Here is a 13307-nt window from a genome sequence, read left to right on the forward strand (position 1 = left end):
TTGTAGTGTAATGTGCAAGATAAAGTATTATAGAAGAGATAACTCTTGTATAGAAGAGACTGTGTAGTGAACAGTCGAAATAGTAATTGTACTCCAAAGGGATGATTTCACAAAAAAAGGATGTTTGAGCTGTGATGAAAAGAATCAGGAGAGGTTGTCCTACAGGCCTAGTAGGAGGGGAAATGGCATTGCAGGCAGAGAGAATGGCATGTAAGAAACTTGTTGGCATAATATGGCAGATAATTCATTATAGTCAGATTATGGTGTGTGTGTGTGTGTGTGTGTGTGTGTGTGTGTGTGTGTGTGTAGGCTGTGGTAGAAGTAGATGACAAGATGGAAGAAAGTAAAAGGTGCTATAGAAACAAATTTAGGTGGGCTCTAGGTTACAAATGATCTTACATGTATCATCCATCCTCTTTTCCTGATTAACTTTTCCTACAGTAGTCCTTGTTTCAGATGCCAGAGGGTTTCTGTGCAGGAAATAAAAAAACCACAAAGCTTTGTACTTTTTTAACAACTGGATTTAGAAGTTAAGTAAAAAAAGAAAGAAAGAAAAGAGAAAAAAAAAAAAAAAACAGGACAAGAAGTGGTCAAAAGCTGGAATCCATTAAATGAGTCACTTCAGACTAAGACTCTCAGGATTGGGCATTTAGAGTTCCCTGAAGGAAGGTAGAAAGAGATACTAAAGATAAATTCTTCCTTTTTCCAAATTTTATTCGAGTTTAATATTATATTCAGAGATAGGAAAGGAAATTCTTTTCATGTGTGTATGCAGTGGCTTCCTGCTTCCAGAATTTAGGACTTAGGCTTGTACTGTCAGTATTGTGGTTCACTTAACATTATTATGGTTAAAGTCGGCATTGGGAACTTGACTGCCTGTTTGTTTTTGTATTTTTGAACATTGGATTCTCAAGTTAATGAACTGTCTTGCTATTAGTTGAGAGTAGCTTTTGGTGCATATATTTTAACTCCCTTTCTCCACTCCATTTAATGGAATCATAGACTTTCAGAACTAGAAAGTATCTGCAAGAGATCATTTAGTCCAACCTTCTCATTTTACAGATGGGGAATCTGAGGCCTAGAGAAGTTAGTGAGTTGAATAAGTTCACACAGGTACACACGGTAGCAGACCATTCACTGTTTATGCCAATGTCCCCTTTCTGGATTATTTTGTTTGTGTTTGTGGTGTTGTTGTTTTTAACCTCCCCAAAGTTTCCTTACTTTCAGAAGTTTGTAGAACTACCCAGTTGTAGCATGTTTTGATTTCTGATGTCACTTTTTAGTCTTCTTCACCTGCTTTCTACCCCTGTTTATATTTCTGGCTCAGGATAAGTGAGTCTGGCAAGCAGTGGATGCTTCTATTTTATTTCTTGATTTTTAGCATATTAATTATGTGATATGTCTTCACAAACTTATATAAATGGAAAGATTTTTTTTTAAATGGAAAGATATTAAAACATTTGTACTAGATGTACCTAAATTTAATAGTATATTAAACTTTTTATGGCACTTTCTGACATATATGGATGAAGAGGAGTTCTCAATGTAATATTGAGTTCTTTTTATTTTTTAAACGTATTTTTTTTAAATTGATTTCAGAAAGGAAGGGAGAGGGAGAGAGAGATAGAAACATCAATGATAAGAGAGTCATTGATTGGCTGTCTCTTGCACGTCCCACACTGGGGATTAGCCTTGAGTATCAACCTATGAACCTCCTGGAAGGAAGTAAAAGGTGCTGGGAATTAGCCTTGAGGTTCATAGGTTGATACTCAACCACTGAGTCATGCCGGCCGGCAATATTAAGAGTTCTTATTGTATAAACAGACTGTATCTGTTCATACCTCTATTAAGCATTCAGTAAGTTATTTTAAGAAAGGACAAATTTAATCTGTCATTACCAAATTCGGGTATACTGATACTTAGTAAATTAGTTATTTTGTGCAAGTGTGTGTATTTTATTTTTGTGTGTTCCTCTATATAATCTGTATTCTGGTGGGAGTAACGGGAGGAGTGGGGAGATAGGGAATGAAGACATAATATAGTTCTTGCCTTTGAGGAACTTAAATGTTCACTGGATACTGTATATTCTATTTGGCAAACAACTCCCCATTATTTTGTGGTAAAAAAAACCTCTCCATTATTTTGTGGTAAACATTTAGCTGTTGTTAATTTTTATCAATTTAGTTTTCTTTTGTAAGATGGGGATAGCTCCATTGAAGAGACTACAGAAGACACCTACATGCCTAGCTGATTCCATGTCAAGTCTTACTTCAAAGGAAGCTTTTCCTGTTAATCTTAGCCCTTTCTTCACTTTCTGTTCGCTATTTCATAAAAATCTCCTTCAATGCCTCTTCATTTCTCTTGTCTCAGATAAGCCAATATAAGGTGATGATAAAATATCTGTTAAGTTGAGTTTTAATTATAAAGAAGTATAAATCATTAATTCTAACACTTGTCTTAGTCAAATCCCATTTGCTTTATTTTTTTAAAATATATTTTACCGATTTTTTACAGAGAGGAAGGGAGAGGGAGAGAGAAACATCGATGAGAGAGAAACATTCAGCTGCCTCCTGCACACCCTCTACTGGGGATGTGCCTGCAACCAAAGTATATGCCCTGGACTGTAATCGAACCCAGGACCCTTGAGTCCGCAGGCCAACGCTCTATCCACTGAGTCAAACCGGTTAGGGCCATTTTCTTTATTTTTATGTATCTTCAATTTTGGTTTGTTGAGAGACTTCATAACATACAGCAAAAAATTTACAAGAAACTTTGTGTGTTTTTGAGGTTGTGTATGCAGTATCAGAGGTTTTAAGAAAGTCTTTATTCTTACCCTACCAGCTCTCCCCAGATCACTTTCATCACTACCAGCCCCAGTATTTATTATCACATACTCCCTATCCATACCTGTAGAGATTTTCATAGCCTTTTCATGTTTTCATCATCACTATTTGTTGGTTGTTTTGTGCCAAATATTGCTCTTGTAGGAAGAGAGGCTTTGACTAAATTTTGTTAATTGCTTTTGTTATTAAAACTATTTTCAATTTTTATTATAAATGAGAGTATGGAGCAGTACTAGAAAAAGTTTGACTTTTGTAATTATAGCTTGAGTTCTGGTTCTTCCATTTACTTATTTTGGTTTGGGGCAAGTTTTTTTTGTTTTTGTTTTTTTAGTGTGCTTCTAAATCTTAGCTTTTCATATATAAAATGGAGTTAATATTAACTATTACCACATGGTTGTGAGGATGAATAAAAAAAAAACCATGGAAACTCCTTTGTAAGGTGTGTGCATCTAGTAGACATTTAGCAGCTCATTGTTTCCACTTTCCCTCCATTTCTTCCTCTTAACAGTAATATTTGAGAATCAGTTTGTGAAGGTATCTTATGCACTATTGGTCAAAGCAAACATTTTGAGCTTCAGAGAAAGCATGGGAATTTTAGAGAACTGAATCTGTATGAAACCTAAAACGTTTATTTTTTTGTTGTGCTATCATGAGACCAGCTTCTTAGAATTTTACCTAGCTTATACCTCCCCCCTTACCTCCTAAGCCCTATCTTGTTTACATGATTCCTTATGAAAATACTTCATTATGGATTCTTCACTATTGACCATGTTGTTTCTTTAATCTGTACCAAAGAAAGTGTGCAATGTGACTATTTTCATAGCCAGTCCTTTTCTTTCCACCTTTCATGTATTTTAATATGTGTGAGTGTGAAATTATTTTGCAAGAATGAGTATATGTGCATGTCATTCCTGAATAAATTTTCTAGCAAAACTCAATATACTAAATTATAATAAGCTAAAATGGGAAAGCTTTGTTTTGAGCAGTAATATAAAAGTTTATTTATTTCAGGTCTGACCATTCAGAAACTAGTGAATTGTAGTTTGTTTATAATTAGTTCAATGTGTATAAATCTGTTTAAAGTAGAGAAATTATACAGATATTTTCAGGATTTCCAAATGCAAAATATAGGTCCACAATCCCTTATTTGAAACTCTTGGGGGCCAGTTGTGTTTTGGCATTCAGAATTTCTTCAGTTTTCAGAAAGATAACAGGGAAGCATCCACTTTATTATAACACCCCCAGTAGGGTTTGTAGCAGTACCTAGAATGAAATGTTTGAATCTTTACTGTAAGTATATTAATTACACATACAATATCATAAATCCAGTTGGCCATAAATTTAAGAAAAAAATGGTAGACATTTCAGACTTTGGGAATTTTGGAATTGTGGATTAAGGGTCTATGGATCTGTATTTGTTTTGAAAAATAATTTTTTAAATTTATATTTTATTGATTTTTTTACAGAGAGGAAGGGAGAGAGATAGAAATTTAGAAACATCGATGAGAGAGAAACATCGATGAGCTGCCTCCTGCACACCCCCTACTGGGGATGTGCACGCAACCAAGGTACATGCCCTTGACTGGAATCAAACCTGGGACTCTTCAGTCTGCAGGCCGACACTCTATACACTGAGCCAAACCGGTTAGGGCATAAAAAATTTTTAAGAAATATAGTTTGGTTAGTAATTGGAGTTACCAGCATGCTGTTGACCACAAACTAATATATGGTATCCCTTTCTGAGCCTATTGATGCTTATAAACATGGCCTATTAATCATGAGTAAGCCAGTGCATGATAACAAACATGTCACTACTATTCAAAAGACAAGTTTGAGCATGACCAATGATAATGCTAACTCAACATTTACTATTCTGTATTGATTTTACTTATTACGATTTCTTTACTCTGAGACTTTAATTAAAATTTGTAACTTGAGAGGGTCTTGAAAAAGATGACCTTTGGCATATCTAAAGAGAGAAAGGTCTGGTTTTTAAAAAAGTTTAATAAGTGTTGTGTCTGAGTAGATTAGCATCATTTAGTTTCTTTTCCTTTTCACTTATAATTTTACTATTTTTAACATGTCTTTTAAAATAATAGTTTGAGAAAATTGTGTATGCTCAATTGTGAAGTAAAGATGATCTTAAAAAGTTATTAAACTCCATTACCATGTAAAATTTCCATAAAGGAAATTTGAAGGTATAGATGCAGCTGAATTTACACTGTTGTATATTAGTGACATCACAAGTTTTGTAAGCAAATGCATAAGCTTTAATTGCATACACTTAACATTTTAAGCCTCAGTCTTTTTAATTGTAAAATGGGGATAATAACAGAACCTACTTCACAGGCTTAAAAGAAATAGGTAATATAAAATACTTAACATAATGCCTGGTACATTATGAAGGTTCAGAAAATGTTTGTTACTATTATGCTTTTTTTCTCAATTGTAAAAGATAACTTTATATCAAATTTAAATTTCTCTTTTAGATGTGCTGAAAGACATTATGATACCGCCAAATTTAACTGCAGAGGTACGTATAAATGTACTGTATTATGTTAAATAACGTAAAACTAATAGACTAAATCTTACTGTCATAGCAATAATGATTATCTCAATATTAAGTGAGATAAATATTTGCCAAATTAAAAATATTGAAAAGTATACTTTGGCTGTTGTGTTTTAGGAAACAACTGCCATATAAACCTGCTAGAAATATTAGGAAAACCAAACTGCAGAATGGAGTAAGAATTAGGAGAAATTTTTAGACTATCTACTTTTTTGAGGTATTTGATGTAGTAGTAAGAGATTATACAGAGAAAACAGAACAATTTAACTCTATTAAGGAGCATGATTTAAAAGGTGGAAAGGGTATAACAAATATGGGAAAGGGGATCCTGAAAGGTGAGAACAGGGAACTGCTTTAAATGAATTATTCTTCAGGTATAGTGACTTCTATCTCAGAGCCCACAAAAACTTCTATTTGTTTTTATGGAACCCCTTGAGGCATGAGAGAACTGGAAAGTTGAGAAATTTGGCAGATGCTGTTAAAAGTGAGTGCCATGAGCTACCAATTGATGTTTTTGCCATTGATGCCTCCTGAAAATCTAGAATGGACTTTCAAACAGTTTGAGAATTAAGAAGCACTAATGGTGAAAGTCAGTATAATCACTAAGAATGTTACTTTTTTTGTTTTTTGGCAAATTTAAGCTACTGCTTATTGGGCATAGCATGTTTTAGTCAAGGTTTATCTAGCTTTAAATAGATGTTTAACAGGTTTTTGTGTGCCACTGGAGAAATGAAAATAGAATGATAGTAGTTAGATAGACGACTAAGTGAAAGTTGTTCTCATGACTCACTGTAACTGCAGAGGAGGTATAGTTACTGGGAGCTGTAGTCTACCAGAAGAGCGCCCATCACAACCAAGGACTCAACGGATTTTATCCTGTGCCACATTATGACTTGATTGAAGATCTAAGACATATTTTTTACATATTTAGATGACACACGATAATTAGGTACATTAGATAATCAGAATATTTAAGGATCTTAATAGAGTAGAGCAGAGCAGAGACTAACTAATAAGATAAAATTTAATTGTGATATATTTAAAGTCCTATTTGTAGACAAATGTTTAAAAAACTGTACTCTGACTATAGGATACAGAGAAGTTTTGGGTTCTTAATAAGTCATGTGAAGGGACCTAAAACTTCATTTGATAAACTTTACTACAATTACATTTTATAAGTAGTTTTTTCAGTTTCTTTTATAAATGCCTTTAAAGTCAAGTGTATACAACAGTAACATTTGCTAGAAATAACACATTTAGCATTTTTATTACATGAAGTTTAAAATACAGTCCTTTATGCATTCCTTTCTATTGTTGATTTATTAATTTTTTCTTTGAATATATTTTGTCGTGATGCATTTTCACAAGTATTATTACTCCTTTTATTAGAAAATGAATTCAGAGTGCTGACAAGATGTTTATGTGATATTTCATTTTGAGTTCATCTCCACCTCTGATAAGTTGTGACCTGTGCTACCTCTTCATAGCAAAGTTTCCTCTTTCATAAAGTGGGGAAAATAATACTTGGCCTCCCTGTCCAATGGATAAGTTTAAGAGTTAATGAGAGACCATTTCTATTAAAAAATTAGAAAGTTATTAGGCAATAAATTATTTTCCTCTGAAGTTAAGTTTTTCTTTTAAACATCGGGAGAGCTTATAGGTAGCATTTCTAAAATTAGCTTACTTTTAATAAACAATTCTGAAGAGACTTTTTTCTTATTCTGAGGGTTTTCTTTTTAACCACAGTTGCACAGTATCCTTTTGAAGACCATAATCCACCACAGCTAGAACTTATCAAACCCTTTTGTGAAGATCTTGACCAATGGCTAAGTGAAGACGACAATCATGTTGCAGCAATTCACTGTAAAGCTGGAAAGGGACGAACTGGTGTAATGATTTGTGCATATTTGTTACATCGGGGCAAATTTTTAAAGGCACAAGAGGCTCTAGATTTCTATGGGGAAGTAAGGACCAGAGACAAAAAGGTAGGTTATATTTGCTTTTCTTTCCTCTTCCTAGATCTAAGAATTTATTGGAAAACCAGTTTTTAAAAAGAAAGCTGATAACCTTATATCTTTCTCCTAAACATTTAAATCAGTTACTACCTTAACTTTTATGTGAGCAAATAACTGATTGAAATGTTCTGATTGAATTTTTTTGCTAGTATTTTCATGTCATGCTAGCAAATCTTATCTATGAACTGTATTGCATATTTAGTCTCAAAATACAGAGCATTTAAAAGCGCTGCACATTGATCAAAAGTAAGCTTGATATTTCTGAAGCTCGATTGAGAATAAAATGTGTTTAGAAAATAACTTGAATGCCATTACCTGGTAAAGTATGATCTTTACTTTTATAATTGATAAAGATTATTTTTTTTGATCTGGATATTAATATAAGTGGTTAAGATTAGTCAGGTTCTTCTCTTATTCAGAAGACTAAAGACTGTTGAAAAATCATTGACAAATTTAATTTGTGTGGTAAATTTGAAAGCAAAAGTGAACTCTTAGGAAAACTTTTTATAGTGATTTTTCAAGAGATTTATTTCTTTGTACAGTAAATATGGCAAAATGTTTACATTTCTTGCAAAGAAATTTTGTACATTTCTCTGTCTCCAAAAAGGGAAAAACCAAAACCATTCCAAGATAGATGGGAAAACTCATTTTGAAGAGCGCCTATTGAGGGAGATATAACTTAATGTGAAAAATTTATTCTAGTTTTAGTAATTTTTAAACCAGGGAAATTCTTTTTTTAATTCAACTTCAAAACAGACACAAGTGATCATATCCATTATTTTCAACTGCATAGTTACATTGATTCTTGATCCCTTTACCCCTTCCTTTTTCTTGTTATATATGTCTTTGTGACTTTTTTGAATTATATCTAATGATGCCAAAGTATTGTTTATTGGTTGTAATTTAAAAATTTGAATCTTACATTAGTGCATGATTTTAGTGAATGTTGGTTATGATAGATTGACTTACATTTCTGTACTAGAGGCTCGATGCACGAAATTCGTGCAAGAGTAGGCCTTCCTTTCCCTGGCTGCCGGCACCGGCTTCCCTCTGGGACCTGGGCTTCCCTCCAGCCACTGGCAGGCACCCTCCGGGACCTGGGCTTCCCTTGCAGCCCTGCTTCATCCGGAAGGATGTCTGGAAGGACGTCTGGTCTAATTAGCATATTACACTTTTATTATTATAGACATGGTATGTACCCTGGGTTAATAGCACTGGAATGAATTCCAGAGCGGAAGACCTGAGATGTTTACTTTGTTTCATCCTTTCATCATGTAGGGAAAATTTGCTTCTGCTGATTAAAATCATAGGAGGTAAATTGTTTTACACTGACGTGAATAAATGCAGAGCAGCACAGGAAAAGAGCTTGAATTGGAAGAAAACCACATAGAAGTGGATAAAATTAAAATAACAGTTGCAGAAGCAGTGGTAGAAATTTAAAACAGGGTTGATGAGCAGCAGCCATTTTGATAGTGGAAAAGAAATCAGGTAAGAAGAATTTAAGTAAGAAAATAGAGAATCTGTGTAATGTGGCACCATAACACTAGATTTAAGCTAGAATCTCTCAAACCATGTTATACACCTTTTAAAAATATAGTGAAAGCTGTAAATATTCTCTCCAAAAATGTGCACGGTGTACATGAACATAAAATTGTTTTTTTTTTAAATACGTATTTTTATTGATTTCAGAAAGGTAGAGGGAGCGAGAGAGAGAAACATCAGTGATGAAAGAGGATCGTTAATCAGCTGCCTCTTGCACGCCCCACACTGGGGATCCAGCCCGCAACCCAGTCGTGTGCCCTGACCAGGAATCTGCACTGAAAACTACTTTTTAAACATAGAATGTGAAAGAAATTTTCATAAGAATTATTTCTCCTTTTTTTTTCATGCAAAAATCAGTGACTATGCCCTGGCTGGGTGGCTCAGTTGATTGGAGCATAGTCCCCTATACAGAAAGGTTGCGGGCTGGATCCCTGGTTGGGGTGTGAATGGAGGCAACCGATCAATGATTTTCTCTTATTACATCAGTGTTTCTCTCTTTCTCCCTTCCTCTCTAAAATCAATAAAAACATCGTCGGGTGAGGATTAAAAAAAAAAATCAGTGACCACTTTTTGAGAATGATAACTAAATCTAAGTGTTACAAATTAACCAAAATTAAGCATCAGTTCCGCTCAATAGTAAATTTTAATGAAAAGGCTGCTATTATTTAGCTTTTAAATAACACATTAAAGTATTCCATTTTCTTTGACTTGGCAGCCTTTGTGTCATCTTTGATAGCCAATCAGTTTTGACTTATTTTTTTGGTCAAAACAAGTGCTGAAAATCTTATCTCAAAAAAGAAAGAAAGAACAAATGGAATCTGTAGATTCTTTTGACAGTGTTGTGTCAAGAAATAAGAATTTTCTAAGACTCTGCAGGTAAATTCGTATTGATTTTGCTTTCTAGTTAATAAGATCATTTTTGGCAAGATCCTGACCTAATACTATGTTGGGAAGGAATGGATTATGACTACACATTTTAGTTTTAAGAATGAAGAGTTAAACTGTAAATGAGTTCAGTTGATGGCAGCAAAATTCTGGCTATAGATTTGTCTTCTGAAAGCCATTGAACTTGTGTGGAGCAAAGAAGTTGCTTTTACTTCTTGACAAAACCTCTTAAGGACCCCTTGATTAAAAGTCTTGACTTTTATGACTTTGGCAGTTTTCACAACAGTAGATTTTTCATGACGAATCCTCTTGCATAGGCTATGATTTAAGGCCTGGCACTCATGAGGCAGTAGAATACTTTCACAGCAATAGATAAGATTTCTCTCAGGATTGATGGTAGAGTCTTGCACCTCAGTGCATACTGATGAACAAAGTAAAGTCACAGTGACATGCACAACTCCTGTCTTTTTACCAAAGCAGCAAAACCAGATATTTTGCCAGGTATTAAGGTATATTATCTGTCTCTACAGAGTAATGAAATTTCTTCAGGAGAGTGTTTTTAGTTTAGTTTAGTTTTTTTTTTTTTTTTTTTTTGCAAAGAGACTTCACCATTCTGAAAATGTTGATATCCTTTGAAGTTTCCAAAAAGTACTCTAAAATAGGGATTTTTCTTTGATTATGTTACCATGGATGTATTTGATGAAAATTAGTAGCTGGCAAAGCTGAGAAGTCATATGCTGAAGGAAAGTGGTATTTCTAAACCTTTCATGGCTTGCTTCATAGTTTCAGGAAATAGAAAATTTATTTTTTTAAATGAATAAAAATTATTTGATAGAGATACTGCAACAGTCTTTTCTATTACCAGTTACAAATACGTTTGATCATTTCTGAGGTATTTGCCTTCACCACATTCAACTGTGTGACTCTTTTGCTTGGTTGGCATTACAGCCAACAGCCTGGTAGCATGCTTTAATCAAGAATTTTAAGTTGGGGACAAATAAAAATTTTGTAATGGTTTAGCCTTTTCTAAGGCAACTGTGCTCTCACATGTTCAATCTTTTTCCCCTCCTTCCCCCCTCTCACATCTTCACCCCCACCCCTAAACACGAACACATATGCTTCCTTTCTGATGCAGGTGCTTCTACAGGGTAGTTGGGAGCTTCTGACAGTGAGAACTAGCCATAGAAGAAGCACTTGGGATATTACCTCTCATCATGTTCAGAGTTAAAAGTAAAACCCAAGTGTTCTTCAGCTTTATTATACTTTATTTTCTCTAAGTTAGATCCAAGAGAACTCTCCATAATAAAAAAGTGAGGGCATACTTTAATTTGTCAGTTGGAAGACATTTAGTCATCACAATATGGTAATATTGTCAATTCTGTTTCTCCATAGAGTGAGGAGAAATTGGATGAAATGTCAAGCCCCATGGGACACTGTTATTAAATAGGGACCACAAGTGAAAATATAGCAGAGAAATATTTATGAAAAGAAAATGTAAAGTTTGTCATGTCATGTAATAGTAAAGTTTGTCGTGTTGAGTGTAATAGCACCCACATCATCGGCAGAACTGCTCTAAGCACAGCATATTCCTCATCCTCTTATGGATTGGATTTTCCCCCAAGTAAAAGGTATTGGGTTTAAAAAATGGAGTTTGTGCATACTGTTAAGGATGTATGCAGTAACATTATGTTTAACTGTTACATGATATTAAGATTCAGAGTTGAGTAATTTAGCCAGAATTGATCACTTTTAGCATCTTGGAATGAAATAATTCAGATCTGCTGTGCTTAGTTCATGATTAATTAATATACCTGGACCATTTTTGGGGGATGAATTATTCACAGTCTCTAAAAGAGTATCCTAATGTGCTCCTCCTACCTTTATCCCTGTGTATATTTTAAAAAGAAAAGAGGAATTTATGAGTAGTAGTTGTTGACAAAGCTGTATCTTACTAAATGGTGTCATTTGCATTTTAGGTTGAAGCAGCATTAGAAAGCTAAATACAGTGGATAAAAGTCATAGGATTTTTTTTTTCAGGAATGTTTCTTATTTTATAGATGATAAAACCGAGGCCCAGAAGATGAAATGCTTTGATTAAGATTATGCAGTTAATGACAGAGCAGAGTGAAATTTTAGTTCCCTGGCACACTGTTGATCTTCCTTCTATACTCTTAAGTTCACAAATTCTGAAATTGCAAAAGAATTTTGAGGCTGTTCAGAATTAATCTCTGTACAGGGTCAAACTCTTCTTAAAGGTCATGTAATGCTGATGAAATTGGCCTATCTTGAAAGGTTCCTCACTTTATACCCTTCTTTACAGATGCTAGGGGTATTAATGACCCTTGATTTAAGTAGTTAAAAATGTTCAAATATATTACATGTTTATCTAATTGTTGGAGTACGTACTAATGAAATAATATATATATTTTTAAAAACTTTTTTATTGATGAGGGAGAGAAAGGAAGTGAGAGAAGAGAGGGGGGACATCAATTTTTATCGTTCCACTTATTTATGCATTCATTGGTTGATTCTTGTATGTGCCTTGACTGGGAATCAAACCCGCAACCTTGGTGTATCAGGACGACGCTCTAATCAACTGAGCTACCTGTGGTCAGGGTTGAAATAATATATTTTTAAACTTTAAAGACTGTAAATAATTTCATCATAGGAGAACTTAGCTGAGCATAAGCTGTTGTTATACAACTATGGAATTATTCCAGAGAAGTATATTATAATGAATATAATTGATTATCAAAAGTACTTTTATTTATGAAACATCTGCTGTTGGATATATTCTCTTGCCAATATTTCCTTTTAGGTTGAGCCTGTAGGTTTGCATTTTTATAATTGTGAACCACTGTTATAGGAGATACATACATTTTACCAATTTTTAGTTTGTGTTTGATTAATTTTATTAGAACTGACTTAAAAGTTGTTTTGCTTATATCCTTAATTTTAATTACAGAGAAACATTAGAAGGCTGAATGAAATTGTGTTCTGGTGACATTTATATAGGAACAGAGCTCTGCTTCTCTTTTTCCTCCTCCTTCCTCTTCTCCTTCTCTACCTGCTCTTCTCCCCCCTCCCACCTCCCCACCCCACCCCACCCTTGTTTCCAAGAAAGAGGAGCCAGATGTCATGTTTTGGTAAAGAATAATCTGGTGCAGTCTTGCATTTCCTCAGCTGACTAATGCAAATTAGGTGGCAGAGTGGTGGGCGCCAGGTTACCATAAAATGTGCCATTGTGTTAGTAATGTCCAAATAATACTTTCAGGTTCTGAATGTTTGGTAGAAGTCAAGGTACAACTCATAACTCCTATAAAGAAAAATGTTTTCTGATAGTGGGATAACTTCTTGAGGAAAGGAAGACTATGTTTCATTCAATAATTTATAAGAAGGCAACTGCGTTACACCTCCATAGGTCAACTCCTAGGGTGGTTTTCCATTTAGTCC

General features: G+C 34.1%; 1 protein-coding gene across 2 annotated transcripts in view; it reads left to right on the forward strand.

Moving 5' to 3' along the window:
• The window catches only part of PTEN (phosphatase and tensin homolog), an 84591-nt gene that overhangs the window by 53724 nt on the left and 17560 nt on the right, over window positions 1–13307 (forward strand). For both annotated transcript variants that reach the window (XM_028127609.2, XM_028127610.2), the window contains exons 3-4: window positions 5333–5376; window positions 7159–7397. In XM_028127609.2, coding sequence (XP_027983410.1) covers window positions 5333–5376; window positions 7159–7397 — 283 coding nt within the window. The remainder of the gene's footprint in view (window positions 1–5332; window positions 5377–7158; window positions 7398–13307) is intronic.

The sequence above is a fragment of the Eptesicus fuscus genome, chromosome 17 (assembly GCF_027574615.1).
Source record: "Eptesicus fuscus isolate TK198812 chromosome 17, DD_ASM_mEF_20220401, whole genome shotgun sequence".
In the NCBI taxonomy this organism is placed as follows: Eukaryota; Metazoa; Chordata; class Mammalia; order Chiroptera; family Vespertilionidae; genus Eptesicus; species Eptesicus fuscus.